Here is a 21,074-nt window from a genome sequence, read left to right on the forward strand (position 1 = left end):
GGTAGGCAGCTCTAAAGGAGAAGCAGGGCGGGAGTGAGGAGCTTGGTTTTAGACATAATAAAATTGAAGACCCTGCCTTCAATATGAAGATAATTAGCAAGTAGCTGGAGCTGTTGATCTTGAGAGGTTAGATGTCTTAAATTATGTTGAGATCCAAAGCAGCTTATAAGAATCAATTGAAGCCCTAGGATTGAGTTACTGGGCAAATGAAGAGTAAGAAGAAGAGGGGGCCAATCACAGAACCTGCAGGACTTCTGTAATTAAGGGGCAGCAAGAGGAGATAAGGGCCTTCAAAGGAGATTGAAGATAGATATTTGGGAAAATAGTTTTAAGAATGAGGATTAGTTAATATAAAAGACAATCAAGTAGAAGGATGACAGATGGTGTCACCTATGACTATAGAAGGTTAGAGTTAGAATGAGATAACATGGGGCAACTGATACAGTGTTTTAGAGGGGAGAGAGGAAGTACTAACATAAGAAATCAGTTTGAGGCAAGGGTCTGAGTCATCCCATCTAGCCCATGCATAGTTATTACAGTATTAGTGACTGTAATCCTTATGCTGTACTTTACATCCCCATGACTGTTTTTATAACTGGCACTTTTGTACTCAATCCCTTCACCTTTGCACCTAGTCCCCTGTGGTGACCATCAGTTTTTTCTCTGTATCTATGAGTTATTTCAGTTTTGTGTGTGGGGATATTTTTAAAGTCTCATTTCAATGAAGGCTACACAGGAACAACATTTCACTTGGATGATGGCTGTAAACAAGCAGTACACAAATGGAAGACGCATTCGCAGGACTTCTTTTATTAGATGGGGCGGGGGAGTTGGTTAACTGAAAGTGTGAATGATAAAGGGTACATTAGATAAGCCATTCTTAGGATAAAATTTTCTTGTAAGAAGCATATATTAGACCATTTAAAAATTTTTATTTTTTTGTAGTAGCTATTTCCACAAGCTAAAACTCAATTATTTAAGTCTAAGCATCTTTCCATAAATATATGATGAAGCCTACCTGTTTGGTAGTTCCACGAAAATTGTAATTAGGATTTCCTGAAATATCTTTAACTAGTAAATCAATTTCTATAGGAAGATAAAATCATTCTCATATATAACTTTCTTCACATGTTTGATATCCAGCTTAATACCCATAGTCAAAGAGTAGGAGGGGATGTTGAATGAAGGTCTCAAGCAACAGGAATGGGTGGTAGAGAAAAGAGGCAGAGGAAGACTGGTTGAGAGTACAGGGTCAGGGCAAACCCTGATTCTCACGATGACCTTGCCACTTACAGACACTGTGACCTTGGCCAAGTTAGTGAGCCAAAGCCTCTGTTTCTTCTCCTTCAAAACAGCATACCTGTTATTTCATAGGGTTTGTTACAGGATTTAATGAGCTTTCTTACAGTACTAAGCCCAGAGTCTGTCATAATAAGCATGCCATAATTTCTATTATAATTTAACATTGTTAGTAAGAGAAAGTATAGGCCTTAGAGTCACAAAAATATGGACTTGCATCTCTTTTTTTCTTAGTTTAAGAAGTGATATGACCTTGGATAGGCCTCTTAATGTCTCTGAGTTGCATTCTTGTCAGTAAATGGGAGTGATACCAACTGCCATATAGGGTCAACATGAGAATCAAGTGGTCTGAGTCTGTAATGTATTTGGTGGAGTCCTAAGACCTAGTCTTTGCTAGCAAGTGTGTATTTGCCTTTATTCCTGCCTTTAACTTTTAGGTTTTGTTTCTTTCTAGTCGGGCCTTGAAAAGAGTATAGACAAGGCTGTGGAAGAGTGGAATATCGAGAAGGCCGAGGAACTCAGCAACCGGCTAGCTACCCGAGAGGCAAGTCAAACTGATGACACACTTTCTTATTTTCAGATTTTCTAAAATGAATATACATTCTTTTTACAATCATAATTGAAATATTTATCTAAGATTTTCCTTTCAGTTTAAATTAAGTCTAAAACTTACGGTGGAAATAATCCGTGATTGCTGTTCACCCTTAGATTTTACCTAGTTCAGAGAGCTTTCTGCCTGTTAGGATGAAAAGGCTGGCGTTCTTTTTCTTTTTGCATCTTTAACTCGGTTTACCTGTCCCCGAGGGCATGTGTGTTGTAAGGTCACATCTCTTAATGTTTTTCTAACCCTTGCTCCCCAGAAGGCTTTTTAACATCATATTCTGCACCATTCCCTCAGCCCTGAAGAATTTTCAGTTTTCAAACAAACAAAAAAATACAAAAGATATTATATACATATATATATATATATATATATATATATATATATATATTTGTGTGTGTGTGTGTGTGTGTGTATGTGTGTAGTTTATGGTATAAAACTATTAGATATATTGAATATTCTTTTTCCAAGTACAAAGGCTTCTGGAAGATTCTGACTTGCACCTTCTGGAGGGAATATACCTCTGATTGGTAATCACTGCTAGGTGTCGCTAGGCAAGGTCACACAGAGAGTAAAGAGCTCATGTTGGCATATGTTTTGTTGTTGCTATTGTTGTATTGTAGTTTTTTCCTTTTTTGGTCCTTTCTAGGAAAAAAACTCTACTATAGCTTTCACTTTTAGCATATCTTTACCTTCTTCACGTTATTCTTAAGCTATGACTACGCCATGGTGTTTGATTACATGGAAAGCGTCGTCGGTCGTCTGTGTAAACTCTTGGCCATGCATGCTGTTTGCTGTTCTTTCTTACTCACCTGCAGGTGAGCATTTTTTCTGAGATTAGTGATGAAATGACTATTTTAATAAATTTTTCTATGGAAATACTGTTTTACTCCTACATTAGCAGATGTCAAACATCTTCCATGGATGGCTGTTTGTTTTCTGGTTTTGCTGCTGGCCATAAGTATCTTGTGAGGTTGATATTTTTATATAGGGGGAAAAACAAGTCCAGAAGTGAGGCTTAGGGATTCAGAAGTTAGCTTTCTTTCCTGAGGCTTAAATGATGCCCTGGGAGGAGACGGGGTCACCTGTGGCCTCATGTCAGGCAGCGGATGCACGTTAACTCCACTTAGTTTGCGTCACCGTGTTCCTCGCGAGCTCTCCTTTCTCTGCCCTTTGAAGCTGCTTGTGAGAATGTACAGACATGCGCCTGAGGCCTCAGAGATGTGTGCTTGGAGGGTATTCGGTTTCTGCTTTTGTGTGTTTATGTGTATGTCATACTGCTATTCTAGAAGTGGGAATTGTATAATACAGGCTAGGCATTTTCCATTTTAAAGGTTATTTTGTGTCACACTTTGACAAATGAGATTGCTGTGGAAATACATGTATTTTCAGCATTTGTAAGGATAGTAAACATTTTCTCAAGTGTTCTCTTTACCTCCATACAAATGTAATGCTTTGTTCTACTACAGTAAATTAAATTTATTTAGTGTGAGGTTAAAGAATTCTGATTAAAAGAGAAACAATAATTCGAGTCCTAGTCTTGTCTTTGTATAAGTGGAAAAACATCTGGAAAGTGTTTGCTGTTCAGATACAGACATTGGAAAGATACTGATGCCATGTTAATTAAGTACTCATGAAGAATAAAGTAATCAAGATGGATTTCTTAAATAAATAGTTTAGTTTGAGATTTAATTTTTCATATTTATCCCTTTGATGTCAAACACTGTGGAGATGAGAGATGGGATTTTGAGAAGTAGGTAATTGTGAGTTTGGGGCAGAAACCCTTTATAAATTAAATGTATACATGCGTGGTAGGTGTCCTTTTGGAAATCAGGTATGTTGGTTTTCTAATCAGTAGCATTTTCTTTTTTCAAGAAGCAGTGACTGGGACCAGCTGATAAAGCCTTTGCTCAGAGGCACAGATCCTAGAGTCCTTAAAGCCTTTTCTAACCACAATAAGTGAAACTAATTTTTGATGTTTAACATTTATAAGCCTGTGAATAGGGCAGAATCAGTATTGAGAAAAATGAAGCCAAAAGTAGAACCATGTTTGATGATGGGCCTTGAAACTAGTTCCTCAAAAATATGCCAAAATAAGACTGTCAGGGCCCTATTGTTGTGACACAGCAGGTGCACGATTTTCCAGATCACTTCTCTCAAGTTAATGGTGAGACTCTAAGGATGTATATGAACAAGTTCACATGTTTAAAGCCTAGATTGTGCTGTTATCTTTGGTTTTGCCAGGTAGTAATATGGTTGCTTTGGGACTCCCTACTTCTTTGTTGTTAATAATTTTGGAGGAGAGATGAAGTGAAAAATAAACTTGGGTTTGTATCATACTGATGAAACTGTTTAAAAAGTTGTTTTTTAAAAATATTATTTACACACACACACACACACACAAGTATTTGAGCATATTTGTGGCTTGTTAACCTCAGGCCTAAATTGGAATTACCTTCCGTTCATTGATAGTGAGCTTTTGCAAATGCCATTTTTAGGTACTTTTTATAATTTGCAAGGTATTAATAGACACATCTGAAATGTTTTAGTTGTAATCTGCTGCCATCTTTGCTAAAGCCACAAACCTTCAGTTTGGAGTAATGATATCAAATGTTTTATATTTTAAATCTTTTTGCTTGAGTTTATGAACGCAGGCCAAAGGTGATGACTTCTGCCTTCTGTGCTATTGGCATCATATTTTTAAAGAACATCAAGGTCCAACAAGTATAAATGATTTTAAAAATCCCTTTTTAATAGATATAAAAATATTACATTGGCCAGAATGAGTTAAACTAAGAATTTTAATTTTTATTACATTTATTAAATAGACTACTTAAATGTTTGGATTCCAAAACACAGGTAAAGTTAATAATGTTGAAATAATAATAGTTTGTTAATATTTAAATAACAAAGGTAGGAATGGCCATTTAAAAAAAAAGTTAGAATTGATTGAGTTATATTCTTTCCTAGCTAAACAAATTAAGAGCTATCTAAATTTGGGCAGGTTATTAATTTGTAGCATAAACTCTGTTTTTAGAGTAATTTCCTAGAAAATCTGAAGGCATTCTCATTGAAGAGGGCTATATGTACATTGAAGAGATAGTTTCTGCATTTTATATTTACATCTAAGAAGTGGTCCTTCATCAGAAATGCTTCAGGTGCCAGAGTGCTCACTCTACTCTAGCATTCAGAATTTTCCAATACAGTTTACAGTTAGGTGTTAGTTTCCCTGTGAGGATCTGAGGATCCTGACTACAATTCACCCTTATTATTTTGGTTATTAGTTTTATGTTGATACATATGCCATGTTGTCTTGATGGAATGAGAGTTGAATTACCCCCCCCCCCCACCAAAAAAAAATCTTTCCGAAATAATATAATTCTGGCAGGTTTAGCTATCAAAGTACCTGGAGCATTATCATATCTAGAGTTCAGAATTGAAACATTTGTTTAAATTTTTGGAATAGAGATTCTGCCAAACTTGGTGAGTTTAAAGTCACGCATCAGCGCTGTTTCAGAGCTCGAGCGTTTCAGGAAAGGCGTTTGCATCTCATGTGAAGGAGCTAAACTGAAGGACGTGTTACAGGAAGGAAATCTCGTGGTTCTAAACCCTTCATTCTCTAATCCAGAGAGCAGAACTGTTTTCTTCCTGTTTTCCTGAAACTTTCTTTGGGTAGAAATATCTTAGCAGCCATGTTTCCAAGGTAAAACAATTCAGATATGAAGCTGAATGTATAGTCCAGTTAGCTGTTGCAAGAATTTATCAACAGAACCTGTGATCTTACGAAGGATGGCAGGTACTTACCATTTTCTTAATTACAGTGATTTCTAGCAACTGAAGATTGTGTAAACAAAGTAAAAGTGCCTTAAGTATTACTCATTTGTATACATTAAGAATTTAAAATTAAATATCTCCATTTCAATATGTTATTTTTGTAGAAATGAGATTATTTTGTTAATATAGTACCAGGGTTATATATGAAGAATACATTATTTCATACAAAGTCGTCCAGTGCCTTTAAACTGGCTAAATATATTTTATGTCCTTCTTTGAAATTTTATTACTCTGCCTTTTATCCTTTACTTCTTTATTTTTTATTTCTCCAGTTAGACAGAACTGAGTGTAGGACCATTTTCTTTGTGATACATGTCACTGATTAGCAATGGGAAGGAATATCTGACACTGGGGAGGGAAAAGCCTCCCTCATTCCCTAGGCTGCTGGTAGTCAGCAGCTTGGTCAGCTGCCTGGGGGAGATGGGCGCGCTCTGCCACCAGAGGGCTATGTTCTGGGAAGGATCAGCTAGAACTGACTCACTTATATTAACTTTGGTCATTTCTTAGTGGCTTTTTAATTCAAATGGTCCTCTGTGTATCGTTTTGTAGTCTGCACATAGTCCAGGGAGTTTTTAAATGGCGATTTTAGCCTTGGCCAGTTTTGCTCAGCGGTTAGAGCATCAGCCCATGGACCAGAGAGTCCTGGGTTCGGTTCCCGCTAAGGGCACGTACCTCGGTTGCTATTTGTCCCCGACCCCGGTTGGGATCATGTGGGTGGCAACCAGTCAATGTGTTTCTCTCACACTGATGTTTCTCTCTCTTCCCTCGTCTTCCTCCCACTCTATCTGAAGATAAATGCAAAAATGTCCTTGGGTGAGGATTAAAAAATAAAAAATAAATGGTGATTTTAATTCTTTTGAAGCCTTGTTTTTCTTAGATCTTAGAAGTAATTCAGTTATTTCATATAGATGAACAGTTAGCACAATGTATGGAAAATAAGCAATTCCTATGCAGGTGTAAGGGAAGGCTTCATTGAATTCCTTTACATCAATGTTTAAGACATGTTCAGTCCCATAAAAAATGGTGTGCAGCCTTGAAGTTGGAGCATTTTACCATGAGAAAAATAAAAATGGTACTGAGTGATGGGTTTTTCTCACAAGTTTTTCAGTGAGCTTACTTAGATCTCATTGCATTGAGGTTGTTTTCTTTGAACCTTTGGGGTATGAGTGGATGATCACCTAGAACGGTGTTCCTTATGCTCTCTTTTCATTATGTTTATCTGTGCTTTTAACAAACCTTAAAAAAAGATTTCAGATGTTACAAGTCTAATTAAAGAGACAGACAAAGCACAGTTTATACTGTAGATTTTTTCTGCAGTTCAATTAATCAGCATGTTTTCTCTTTTAATTAAAACCATTTTAGTAAATTAAAGCCCACAGCAAAACACATATATAATTTGTTTGTAATTAGCTCTTAATTGGTGGTAGTTGAAGCTTAGCACCCTCGGTTTCTTTCTTCATGATTGCCATTTTATTAGCAGCCAGTCATTAATTAATCTTTTTCTAATTAGCTTATAAAACTGTTGATGGCACATTATTGTAAATGTGATTTTAAGTTCAAAGCTTGTTAATAAGCTTTCTTACTTAGAAGAACAGAGATAAAGAAATTGCTGAAAACAGTACTACAGTTCTTTTAAAAAAAACTGTCTTTTTTATGGGGACTGTGTAAAGCATCTAACAGCTTATGGTTAATTTTTTAATGCTTTTTTCCCCTTATGAATGGGATAAATTTCTTGAATATAAATGTCTATATCCAGAAGTAATTTCAACAGTATAACATCTTTTTCCCTCCTTTGTAGTACTGTAATCTACTTATAATTTGAAGCCTTAATAGTCATCATTAAAACAGGTGTTATATAAACTATTGCACTATGAAATCGAAGTTGATTATATGAATCAAAGTATATCTTCTCACATATCATGGGCCAAATACATTTTTAAAGTAAATTGCACGATGAGTCATAGACACACACACACACACACACAGACATACACAATATTGATAATTGTGTATAAACATCTTTAAGATATGTTTTTAAAACAGTATTTATTGGGTTATACTTTGAAATAAAAATCATTGTGTTTAATTGATATGAAGTTGTAGGTTAGAAATAAGTAATTGGCATTTGTGCAATTGTACATACACATAGACACATGTGGTACACAAACATGCAAACCTGCACATGTTAAGATAACAGTGAAATTAGGCTATATTTTCTGTAATAGAGAGGAGGAAATGATTTGATTTTGAGTCAGAGTTTAAATGACTGGCTATGGCAAAGCTTGTGTGCTGTCACCAGAGCTCCAGCATCTCAGGTGTGACGGTGGAGAGAACGGTACCGATCTAGGTGCAGACATTCTGAATTTACCCAAGCACATACCATATTGAATTAGCCACATCATAGTCCCTATTGACATAGACTACCATTTTATAAAACTCTTTAAGTGCATGGTGTTCTGAGCTGTTTATCAATATTAGTGTGAAGGTTTGAAAGTAATATAAAAAAATAAAGCATCATCAGTCATTGGAAGTGCTTTTCTCCCCTTTATTTGCTTTTTGAACTTTGCATGTTATTTCAACTTTGGCTATTTCTGCTTGTTTATGAGGCAACATTTTAGGATCCATGGAAGAGACTAGAAAGGGATAACTGACAAGGAAAAAATTAAAAATTGGATAAAAAGTAAATGAATAATGTCATATTACCAAAAAGATGAGAGGCTAATTTGTGCCGACTTTTTGCTAATTTTGTTCAAGCCTCAAAATGAGGAGCTGTCACCCGTTCTGTGTAGCACTGATGACAGTGCCAATGATCCATGAAATAAGCTGCCGCTGGCTTTGTTCTGATAAGAATGAACAAATCTGCACAATGTTCGGCTCCCAGAATCTCATTTTCATACTTGCATGCAGGCTAAAAGAAATAAGCTGTTTGCAGACTTGATTAATCAGACATTGGAGGGGTTTTTGTCTCTTTGATCTTTTTCGTCTCCTAGGTAACTTGCTTGACATTAATGTTGAGCTTGAGTAAAGACAATCAGGAATTGTCGACCAAACTGATATAAAAATTAAAGACCTTGACACTTTAAGTACTCCAGTAATGGTTCCGCTTTACTTCAGAAAACATCTGTTTTCATTTAATTAAAGAACAAAAGAGAATGGCATAAATATTTTTCATAGAGACCTATTATTCCATAAAAAGTTAAAGTATGATAATTGGTATTTTTAAATAAGTGCCTTGAAAGTATTCAAAAGGGAGGAAAACTTTATAAATCTGTTACAGGCTAGTAATTTTGAAATGAGTAAACTATTTTATGAAATGGATAAGAAGTTTACAGTTAGGCTAGATTAAGCTGTTTGAATCAGATGCTTCAAATGATCAGCAAACTTTAGAACGGCAAGATTTAGCAAGAAAAACTAACTTGATTTTGAAACTTTGTCCTTTAAAAATCTCTACTATGTTACAAGATGTGCCATTATATCTATTTTACAACCCAGTATGATTTACACATGCTAAACCTGTAAAATTGAAAGGAATTAAAAAAATGTCGTGGAGCATTTGCTTGAGGTTATGCAGACGCTTTTACAAATCTTCCAAGTGGCTGTAAAGATGAATGCCTCAAGGGTCCAGCCAGGGCCCTGCTTTTCCAACCAGCTAAAGCCCTTATCTTAAATCCAAGCAAAGTACCATTAATCTTTTTGAAAGACCTTTTATGGCTTTTAATATATCCCAAATTAGAACATTTTACACCCTTGGTTCCTGAAATATGGTGATAAAAAGCCTTTAGAGCTTAATTTTCCTTACCGCTTGCTCTGACCAATTTGCAGTTCTTTGTGATAATGTTTAGACACCTTAATTAAAATGCAGCAAAATATTGGATGTTCTATATGGAAAATGCTGATACTTTGGCTGCACATACAAGAAATTCTGTATATATTTTTATTCATTTAAAAAATTTTTTCTACATTGTGTTGCTATAGTTATCTGATGACCCGAAACAGTTTTTTAATATAAAAACCATTGACCAAGCTTCTGTGATGTTTACTTGGGCATGAAGATGCATTTTTCTTTTCAGAAGTGAAGGGGGTTCCTGTTGGCCTGTATTATTTATTTGTAATAGTGAAACATAGCACGATATTCTTTTGTCTCCTGGAGCGCAGGTTAGTCATCTTGCCTGGGAAATGTGTTTCTCTCAACTCTCTTCCATAGAAGATCTTGTTGTTCTTTCTGATTTCCAAACATTTCCACTTTTTAAATTCTCCACAAGAATGAGTAAAATATTTATTTTAAGCATATGAAGGACACAAAATTGATATGATTCTTCATCATCATTGTAAGCTTACAAGATTCCTTCTGTAAAAGGCATAGACCAGGTTTGTTTAATGTTTATCAGTTGAAGAACATTCCATTTAACCAGAACCCAAGGCGAAATAAAGACAGAAACTATACCTTTTACATGAACAGGTCTGTTCAAAAGTGTTGCCTGTGTACCCAATTATTACATGTACCTGATCCACAAAATGGCACCCTCTCATGTAAGTACATATATTGTACATTATAATGAATTGCTTTTTACAGTTTTAGATTATGTCGGAACATAGGCTCTAAATCATTACTGTGATGCTAATTGTGCTGGATTTGGCCTTAACATTGCTAGAAAACGGGAAGATTTTATATTCTTTGAACACGAGACCTGCTGAGATGAAATGACCGTGTGTTCAGACACATTGAGATGTTCTTTGGTTTGTCTGTTCCAAATCTAGTAAACTCATATGGGAAAATTTCAATGAACTTAAATGTAAGATAATCTTACTTACTAGAAAATAACATGTTCACATGGTTAATGAGTGGTATATGGCAAATATATTTCGGGTCATTTTTATTTCCTCTTCACAGTATAAGCTCAATTTAAATATAAGATAAACTAGCTATGTGGTACTTTTGTTGGAGAATTTACTTGGCAAATTTTGCATCTGATATATGATACATAGGAGTTCTGTGTTTTACCTTTCGGAAACGGGGACAGGGAAGAGACTAGATGTTCAACATGAATATGGAGAGGCCTAGAGTATGCCTTAAGCGTATGCTGCACGTTATGACAGCAGGCTGTTTATTAGGTCACGGACTGCCCTCTTGGTAACCCACAGCACCTCATTCCCAGCTGCCTTGCATGTAGGTGCCACCGTACGAGGAGTTCTGACCAGAGGGCTGTGTCACTTCTGCACTAAAGCTTTTTGGAGCGAGGGTGTGACCCTTCAGCTGTCTCTTCCTCTGCCACAGTGAACTCAGCTCAGCCACATGTCCAGATGCTGAGACCACGAGGTGGAGGAGAGCCCTGGCCAGTGTGGCTCAGTTGGTTGAGTGCCATCTGTGTCCCAAGGGGTCACCCGTTTGATTCCTGGTCAGGGCACATGCCCAGGTTGCAGGCTTAATCCTCAGTAGGGGGCATGCAGGAGGCAGCTGATAGATGTTTCTCTCTCCCCCTCTCCCTTCTTCTCTCTCTCTCTCGAATCAGTAAAAAAATTAAAATAAAAAATGTTCAGCCAGTGAGATTTGGGGATTTGTTTGATGCTGCAGTTTTGACTAGCCTAACCCGACAGATGCTACCCTGATTTTTCACTAGTGACAAAAGATAGTTTTTCAGTGGATTAGAAATCCTTCCTACTGATGAGTCATCTCACAGCACCCTTCAGAGTTTCATCTCCTCTTTGGGTGACAGTGCTACAGCATTCGAGTCTTAGCCATCTTTAGTTGATTTGGGCGAACTGTCTGTGATAAAGAACTGGACATGAAAAGAGAACCAAGAGAACCGGTCCAGTCTGGAAGCCATCGAGTGTCCCTGCAAGCCCTCTTCCTGCCCCACAGCTTGGAAAGGAGTCCTTTCGCTGAGGCTCTCGCTGCAGTGCCTAGAACGTGCCTGGCAGAGGAATGCATTTGTGCCCTTACAGTATCTGTTGCGTGCGCATTATCCTTATGAAAACGAGGACGACGGCAGTAGTTAGCGCTGCTAGTAGTGGTTTGAGTTTTGAGAAGAAACTGATCCGCCTTCTCCTGTGGGCTCTCAAGTCATAATTGATCTTCTTTTCTTCAGTGGCTCTCCTGTGGTGTGACCAGTTCAGTACCTTGGTTTTACTGTCATGTTGCTTACATTTGTTTCCATTCTTTATATTGATGATTTCCTGGACTAGAACATCAGATCTATTTTTGCTCTCTTTTAGAAACCCCAGTCAGTGCTTGATTCCTACTCATTTGTTTCATCCTAAAGGAAACTGTTCTCCAGGATGAACTGGAAGAAATGTCAAGCATGCCAATCCTCCCTTTGCTAAACCGGCTTCTCTCCTTACACACGTGCTCTTAACCGCTTCCCGTGTCTCACTACGGGTTCCCAAAACATGGGCTTTAATATGTTGACGTTAAGTGGCTTCCAGTCCTTTCTTTCTTGATGAGTCTGCTGTCCACTAATATGTAGTAAGTCTAGTACAGGGATAGGGAAGGTAAGAAACACCAGAAAGAGTTTTAGCCTCTGTTGTTTCACCCGGTTCTTACTGGACACTTTTGAGCCATCCATATAGACAGCATTTTAAAATCAGGGCCCACTAAAACTAGGTCCCCACATTGTCCTGGAGACACTTCCTGAGGAACAGCCCTGAAGCAGAGCTGGGAAGGCAGCAGGGTAACTAGAAGCTGAAGAGCTGGAGAGAGACCGAGACAAAGACTGTTGTAGGCTGTTAGAGAAGACTTTGGGGGTGGGAGGCTCCGTTTCCATTGGACCTTATAGGACTGGCAGGTGGCAGTGAGGAGTAGGAACTGAGGGGCCAGTGCAGGGAAGACTTATGTACTGTGGTCCTGGTGCCCAGACTTTTCACCTCCTAGCACCCCTTTTATTCTTTTTTCTGTCAGTGATTTAAAAGCTGTTGCCCATCATAGAAAGTACGTTTGTGAAGGAGTAATTAGCTTTCCCATGTTTTATTAATCACATCTATGACTGCCATTCAGCGCTTCTGATCTGCATGAGATAACTGGTGTGACCATACTGAGTTGCTGTAATTCTAGCCCAGAGCAAAGAAATGCGATTTCTCTGTCAGTCTGTGCAGTCTTATCGGGTAAATTCCTGTTTGGCCTACTGAAATGCTAAAATAGCTTGCAGATCTTCACCACAACCTTTGTGGACCCTCGAGGGGCCTCAGTTTGGAGATGGATATGACTAGGGTGAGGGGTCTGTGGGCGTAAGAAAAGCGTGGGCCATATTTATGTAGCCACTATACTTTGGTTGTTCAAGGAGTCCTGAGTGCAAGAATTTTTCATTTCTGGACACAGCTCTCTTACCCCAAGTTCTCAAGTATTTGTATTCTTGTATTAACTGGAATATTTATTCTCACTTTTTTTTTTCCTTTTTCTCCTTCTAATTCTTAGCTTGGTGTAAAAATTGCCAAAGCAATTGCCTGCCATAACTTTGTAAAAGCCAAAAAGGAAGCTGAAAATTCACAGGTTGCTCGAAAAAAGAAGAAACTTGCATGGGGGTAAGTTGAAGGCTTTTAGTGGTAACTCAACTAACTTCACAGAAGTGAACACATCCTGTGACGTGTTTTATGAGTCCAGTTTGTGTGTAATTGTTATTGGTTGTGTTTGTATCTGTGCTAGCTGGTTATCAGATTGTAAGTACAGATCTTCATCCTACTTGACATGTGTATTTTGTAATCAATGGAGTATGTGAAAATTTAAGTTTATTTTGCTTTAGCACTTAGTAAACCTGTTACTTTAGTAAAGTATATTAGAAATAAATGGAGATTTTTATGTTCTTCATTGTAGATTTGAAGCGAAGAAGAGATGGGAAACCAAAAGCAACATGGGATACATGTAACCTGCCAGTGTTCTTCAAGATTGTGTGTCTTTTCTTGACCTTTTACTGAGTCTTCAGTTGCTTAATTGACTGAAAAGATATTCCTGCTTATGTTAAATATGTCAGGAAATTGGTAGAAGTAGAAAAAATAAGCATCACATTTGGGGGTCGATTATCAGTCTTTTCTAAAGAGTTCATCCTATTGAAGTGAATGGAATGGAGAGTTCCATTATTTGTACAAGAAATCTAAGCACACACACAGGGAAAAGACAGAGTTTTATTTATTTATTTATAGAGACCTGCAGTATAAAATCGATTTTACTTTTCATTCGTTTGGTATAGCATAGCCAATGAGCTCCTTGTATGTTCTTATCTGTTCTCAGTGGAACTGTACTTATTCTGGAATTGTGTTTTTAACATTGGCATTTGCTTATAATGGATTAGTCATAAGTGTAAAAAAGTCTCAATTGATATTGTCCTTACAAACAACTTCATCTTAACGTTTTAAAAGTAATTACTGGTTCCTTACTGGCTGCCGTGGTTTTGCTACTTGACAGTCACATAATAAAAGCAATTGGTTAGTTTTAGTACCTTTAGATAAAACATTACAATAAAAAAAAGGCAGAATGTAGTGTTTGGAGGATAATTTAAATTCAGCTCTGCCTAGAAATGTCTTCCTAAATCTCTCTCAGCCATGTCATTCTTTAAATTATCAGATGATTCTTAGAAGAGAAAATGGTATAATTATATTAAGAGTAATGTTATAGCCTGGACGGTGTGGCTCAGCGGATTGAGCATCGTCCCTGGACTGAGAGGTCCCGGTTCGATTTCTAGTCAGGACACGTGCCTGGGTTTCAGGCTTGATCCCCAGTGGGCGTGCAGGAGGCAGCCAACTGATGTCTCTATCTCTCTCTAAAAAAATCACTAAAAATATTTGTTTTTTAAAAAAAGAGTAGTGTTATAACTCAAGACAATATAACTTTGAACCTTCTAAGAACATGGTTTGATTGTTTTCATTTGTCTTCCCTATTGCTCCTTAAAAGATTGATGCATCAATGACCCGAAAGAGAGGATTGGTGCCGTGGGAAGTAGATTTCATTGGATGTGTGTCATAGTCCTCACTAGAAGGGGCTTTGGGACGTCGCACCTGGCTGCTAGCTGGGCCGCAGCTGGGTGTTTGGGTTTCCTGGCGGGCCTCTGGCGTTCTGGCGCCTCCCTGCCGGGTACTCAGTAGCCACGACCAACTGCTTATTGTGCTTTTCATCAGTTCCCGTCCTGCAGCCTCCACGCAGGTTCTCGAGCTTCTGGTACAAGCTTTCTCTGGGTTGTAATATAAATTTAGGAACATAGAAATGAGTCATGTGTATAATTCTATTATTTTGTTATTTTTAGATTTACAGTAGTAACAATTTTACTAATTTATTGGTGGCATATTTAGTGTTTACCTATGTTCTGGAATAAATGAGTAGGTTGCTGTTTAAGAGAACAGAAATTATATCTTGCTTCCACTTAGGTGAGGAAAGCCAGTGTAATGAAAGCAGGATTTTAGGAGACTCTTTATCTCCTTATAGAATCCATCACGAAAAGGTGTCCAGACCAAATGTTGGCAAATCTTCTATTTTATGATTTAATATCCCCTATTGTGTTTTGTAGATACAGTCATATACTGCTTTCCTACATCTCATTTGAAAATCCTGATAGGTGAACACAAACTTACAGCATAGGAACCTTTCCTTAAAAAATCCACCGTGCAGTGCATGGTTTTCGTCTGAGACACTGGAAATGCCACCGTTGAGCAGGGGCAGGGCCGAGTTCTCACACAGGCCCCAGGACGCGCATGCCCACGCCTCCTCGGCCTGGGTTTTCTTCTCCGCAGGCATGCGCCACCAGTCTGCTCGGGTGAGGCCTGCCAGAGTGGCCGCCCTCAGGGTGTTCGATCGGGAGCCCTTCTCGAGCCTGCCCCAGGGCCAGCGCTTCCCACTCTGCCTGCCGTCTCACGTGGACGGGGCATTTGAACTGAGTGGGGCATTATGGCAAAATCAGATGTAGCAGGGGACGCAGTGACAAGGGGAGCCACAGCTCCTAAGTCCCTGCCCTGGGGGCCTGGGCTGTGAAAAGCTCCAAAACCTGGTACAGCAGAAGGGGGCTGGTTAGGAGGGAAGGATTTGAGGGAAAGGAAGGAACCCGATGTCTTGGGTTCACTCCGCTAGGACATCATTCGGAACCAGTTTTATTTTTATCAGCTTTCATTTGAATTAGACATTTTACTCATTAAAGTAATAAAATGGGAATGTTATTCTTAGAGTACCCATGTTACCTAAAAAGTGTAGTCATTTGTCTTCTTCATCTGGTTACAGCAAAATAAGGATTCATTTTGGTTTGGTAATAACTTCAATTCCCGAAGCTTTGACGTGCATTTACTACCCCCGGAATGCCTGAATTAGATTAGTAATGTAAATGTCAGCTATTGTTAACTGAGATGAATATGTTTCAGGCCATCAGGATGGCATTAATGTAACTATGATTTATTAAGTATTTCGGGCTAAAACAACTCACTGAAGAACAGTAATTTTGAGCTTTACGGCGCTGGTTCTGAGAGTCTAGTTGGTAGTGCGTTCTTGTTTGGGGACCCTCGGGATGTTTCTGATTTTCAGCAGAACATTCTATTTCTTTCACCAAAAGGAGAGTTTGAATGTATAATCTCAGGTTTGCTATAATTAGTTCTGATGACAGAGTTAAATACCTTGGCCAAAACTATAAATCAGTAGTTAAACAGGTTTCTGCAACTGATCATAAATCTCAAACTCCATGTTCTAAACACTTATGTTTTTAGAGAGACAGCCATGGGAGGGGCAGGCCAAGGACTGGAATAAAATGTTACCTAAATTGGAGCAGCAGCTTAGAACCTTACATTTAAAATCTTACTGATTTCCCTGATGCTTTTTGTCCAGAATGTTATCCTTTTCAGTGTTTTAATAACTTAGCTTATTGTTTACTCTGATAAGACAAGTTTAAATTCTTAAACTATGAAGACTAATTCTCTGAATGTCCAAATGTTCATTTTCTCAGTAAAGATAATCACTTTAAAAAATGTTATGTCTTGCCAAACTATAAAAATTATTGTGTGAGGTTGCTATTTAAATAAGATTGCAATTTTGTATCTTTTTTTAAGAAGTAAAGTTTAGGGAAACCAGATGATGTTTGTTGGACTCCATTTTGGAAAAATAACTCAGTGAAACCTAGTAGTCAGGTTCGGCGCCAACGGAAACAATTCGAGTTCTCCCACGTTGGCAGAAGCCGCTCTTATTTTTAGTATCTGGCAGAGCAGCACATGCTTTTCATGTCAGTTCCATAGTCTTGCAAGCCAACTGTTTATTCATTGGCTTAAAATTTACACTCTGCTAAAGTCTTAGCTGTGACTTTCATGAAATAAATAGTAATATTTGGACAAAATATGTACACGAAAATCTTTTTCCAGAACTGAATGTCGATTGGTACTTGTGGCGTCAAATACCATGGTAACAGAGCTCACAGTACTTTGAAACCCAGGCCACTGAATTTCAAGGAACTAATTTTTATTATGAAGTAATGAGGACCTCTTTCTAGGTTTTCAGATTTAAATTAGCGAGAAACTTTCTGCGGGAAAGCGGAACGTGTGTTAGGGGAAAGGTCACTGAACTCTGAAAGATTACGTTGTTAGTGCACATCAGTTCTTGACCTCCTCAGCGCACTGAGACGGTGAGACGTGACCCTGTTCCGGGGTTGAGCTCAGGGGCTCTGGAGGTTTTGATAAAATGAGTCTTTTCTTTAGTCTTGATTGTTTCCTCCTCCCTCCACACTACTCACCTTAAAAGAAAAATAACCCCCACACGCTGGTAGTGTAGCCGTAGTCAGCGCAGAGACCTCCTGGGGAGGGGTCCTGGTGCCAGGCGAGAGCTGGCAGGCAGCCTGCCGTGAAGAAACAGCAAGCCCTGTGCTCCCATCTTAAAATGGGACATTCGGCGCCTTCCACGAGTGTGTCTTCTGTTCCCCGGTGAGGGTTCTGGAGAGAAGTGTTCATTTTGCTAGAATTTTCGTCAAATACCGTGGTGCTCCCAGGGCAGCTTCCTGTCACACGGGCTTTGTGATCCTGACCCCTGGGACGTAGCTACAGGCTTTTGATGGGAATGCCCATTAAATGCCATGCCGTATGCTGTGCTTTTTGGATGTGCTTGTAAAATCAAGAATTAGCTGAGGGATAATTATCTTTTTATTAGTATTAGTAACCCCTTTTTAGATTTAAGTAAAGCAAGCATACGGCTTTTAAATTAGGTATGTGCCTTTTGTGTCTAGACCAGACGGGCTTCTTAAGGAGCCACAGAACAGAAAGGAAGGACGGGGAAGGGGAGTGGGACCCCAGAGAAGCCTGGGTTCCTGGGCACGCCTGTGCCAGGTTTCCTGCTGAGCCCACTCATTGGCATCATTCCGGAAGCCCCAGCCCACCCCTCCTCAGCCCATGGGCTGCCGCCTGCCAAAGTGCTGCAGGGGACCTTCTGTGTGACACGTACGGAATGAGGTAATCTTCCCACCTCTGATTTCTGAAGGGTGTGTCTGTCCAGTTATTACTTGTTCATTGAACTTAAAGGTTTAGGAACCAGAAGCTACAGTACAAGCTGTAATTATTGATGTCTGTTTCACATTCATCTGTTAGTCCTGGCATTTGATCAAGAAGTTAATGTAGCACTGCGTCTCCAGGCTGATGTGCCTCGGCTCACAGTGTTGCATTGTGTGCTGGGACCGTGCACACGTGTCACTGCCCAGAACGAAACCTTTCATGGGTAACGTGGGATCGTGAAACAAGGAAACCTCGTGGTTTTGGGACTCCTTTCTACATAACATCTGAGAAACATTCACTAAACACCTACGACACGCCAGACACCCAGCAGACTCGTGCAGATGCCAAGATGAGCAAACACAGTCTGGTGGGAAATGGATGGAAACCATGATGGGACGACTTGCTTTTTTTCGGTGGCTTTTAGAAAATCTGACTTTTTCTTTGCTAAGTACAAAGAAATAGTCTCCATGTGCTAAAGTAAGTACTGTAGATAAATCTTGTGGTTGGGTGTGCGGCCTCCCCGATGCGGAGTCCCTGGCGGGGCTGCAGTCACTCACTAGCTTAGTGACCGATCCCACGTGCTGCCCTCGGTGAGGGGACACACCCCGGGCTTCCACCTGTTTCGTAGACTCAGAGACACAATTTCAAGTGTCTCAAGCTTTTCTTAGTCTGTAGCAGCGTGTCCGTTTGTTAGGGTGGCTGTGTCACAGTGCCTGCCTGTGTCAGGGCGGTGGTGACTACTGCAGGAAACGTGCCCCCACCTGTCCTGACCGAACAGTAGCAGTTTATTTCCTGTTCGTGGGACAAGGGAGGAGGTTCCTGCGGACGGGGCTGTGCTCCACGCAGTCATTCAGAGAGCCAGGCTGACCAGCTCTCACCTTCTTTCCCCCAAACCTTGGGTGTCACCATCGCAGTCACTGGAGGGGAAAGAGCATGGGACAGCACCCCGGGCAGCTGTGGGCCTGGCCTGTGAACGTGGTTGCCGACTCGGCCTGCTGGGGGTCGTCGCAGTGCAAGTGTCTGCTTGGAGTGAGGGGGAGCATCGCACAGGAGCAAATGTTCTAGGTCTCTGGATGCAGCCCAGTTTGTTTTCAAAGTGGTTCCCTAGGTTACATGGTGTTTTAGGTAATTAAGTCCTTGAGATCACGTCTCTGCTCAACATACAACCAACCCCAGCATATTTCCTGTCTCGCCGTTTTCAGGGGAGAGACATCAAAACAAATTCACACCTGAGCATATAGCCCATTGTCTCTTTGGTGCAGCGTTCAACCTTTATGCAAACCTTATCTATTCACACATACTCGATACACTCAGTTCAGACCGGGTGGCGTTCCAAGCCGTCAGACATACCTATTCACGGGCATACTTTGATCCCTGGCCGGCCAGGTTGCGAGAATATGTACCTCAGGGTTGCATCTTGTTCAGCCACCAAACCCCAACCCTACACTTGGTGACTTTGCTGCACCCACCTGCAAGGAGGCAGCTGAATGTAGACTGGCTGGTCCCCAGAGGCAGAAGGAATGCATGTCAGTAACCAGCTGGCAGCGTCTGCCACGTTGCCTCAAACACGTGGCCTTGACTTGAAGTAGTGACTGTCGCTGGGGCACAATGTTGAAGAGTCAAACTACTGTTTGTGATTTGATTTGTACTTTCCTCGGGTGCTTTGACAGAGCTGATCAGCATGGCCACCTGTGTCACCAGGCAGTGTGGTGTGGTCCCAAGGGTCCATGCTGCATGGTAAGTGCTGAATAGATGCTAGGCTCTGAGGCCCCGGTGAAAACGTGGTTGTCACCTGCGGGCATCAAGGCTCGTGGCAGGGACGCCGTGACACACTGGGGCACAGCAGGGAGGTTGCGGTGGGGTGGCCTGGGCGATGGAGGTCCAGCAGCAGAATGACACAAGATGGTGGCTGGAACCCACCTACACACAGCTCTGTGGACACACTGGGGAGTGTGAACCTGAGTGTCGGGAATGAGGGGACAGTGACATTAAACTAGAAATGTTTAAATTCACAGGAGGAGTGGCAACTTGAAAGGCAAGACTGAAGGTAGGCTGGTGAGGTCATTTCAGTAGCCCAGGGAGCAACGGCTGAGCACCTCGGCCAGGGCTGTGGGAATCGAGGGGGGGCGTGGGTCCCGCAGGTGTCCAGCGGCAGATTGGACAAGACTTGGGGGCTGCTTGCATGGGGGAGGGTCGGGGCCCCTGGATGGTGATGCGGGATAAGGAGGGTACAGGGCAGGTAATGTGGGTTGTGTTTACTCGTTTAGTCACATTTAGTCATGTGGAATGGACATTTTGTGATGCCATATTTAGCAACGTGGGTCGTATTTAGACATGCTGTGCCAAGGTACGTGGCATGAACACTGGACAGTGTAGAGATCTGGAGGTCGGAAGGGAGGGTTGTTGTAGACGACAGGTTGACGAAAGGGTTTGAGAAGTGGGGTGTCGAGCAAGAACTGTCGCTGAGCTGTCGAGATGACAGTGGGAAGTGGCGGACAGTTAGCATCAGAGGGCCCTGGGGATCAAAGACGCGAGTCTTCCAGTGCCCTAGGTTGGTTCCCTGGAAGCAGCGTCTCTGACGTCTTGTGAAATGATTTATAAAGGGGTGCACTTCTGGAAAACCCCAAGGGAGGGAGGAAAGCCCACTGAGAGGGAAGGAGCCTCGCAAGGAAAAGCCTCGGGGTTGGGAACCAGCCTCAGCAAAGCGGCCAGCCTCCTAGTGGCCACACCCACCGGCCAGGGGCTGCCCCTGGGGCACAGGGACACCGCTTCGGGCCAGGTGGCCTCCCTCAGTGGAGGGCAGTTCTCGGAAGGGGGCAGCTGTGCACTGCTGGCGGCTGAGATGGCAGCTGGGGGCTGGGTACCCGGCCCAATAAAGGGGAGGTGCAGGGAGTGTGAATTGGTGTGTGTG

At 40.7% G+C, this 21,074-nt stretch overlaps 1 protein-coding gene across 3 annotated transcripts in view; it reads left to right on the plus strand.

Moving 5' to 3' along the window:
* FAM204A (family with sequence similarity 204 member A) overlaps positions 1–19,813 on the plus strand; it is a 34,454-nt gene extending 14,641 nt beyond the window's left edge. For all 3 annotated transcript variants that reach the window (XM_036264911.1, XM_036264912.1, XM_036264913.1), the window contains 3 exons: positions 1,754–1,843; positions 13,143–13,249; positions 13,539–19,813. In XM_036264911.1, the coding sequence (XP_036120804.1) occupies positions 1,754–1,843; positions 13,143–13,249; positions 13,539–13,590 (249 nt within the window). In that variant the 3' untranslated portion in view covers positions 13,591–19,813. The remainder of the gene's footprint in view (positions 1–1,753; positions 1,844–13,142; positions 13,250–13,538) is intronic.
* Positions 19,814–21,074: the final 1,261 nt, after the last annotated feature.

This window comes from Molossus molossus, unplaced genomic scaffold (assembly GCF_014108415.1).
Source record: "Molossus molossus isolate mMolMol1 unplaced genomic scaffold, mMolMol1.p scaffold_m16_p_17, whole genome shotgun sequence".
NCBI classification, from domain to species: domain Eukaryota; kingdom Metazoa; phylum Chordata; class Mammalia; order Chiroptera; family Molossidae; genus Molossus; species Molossus molossus.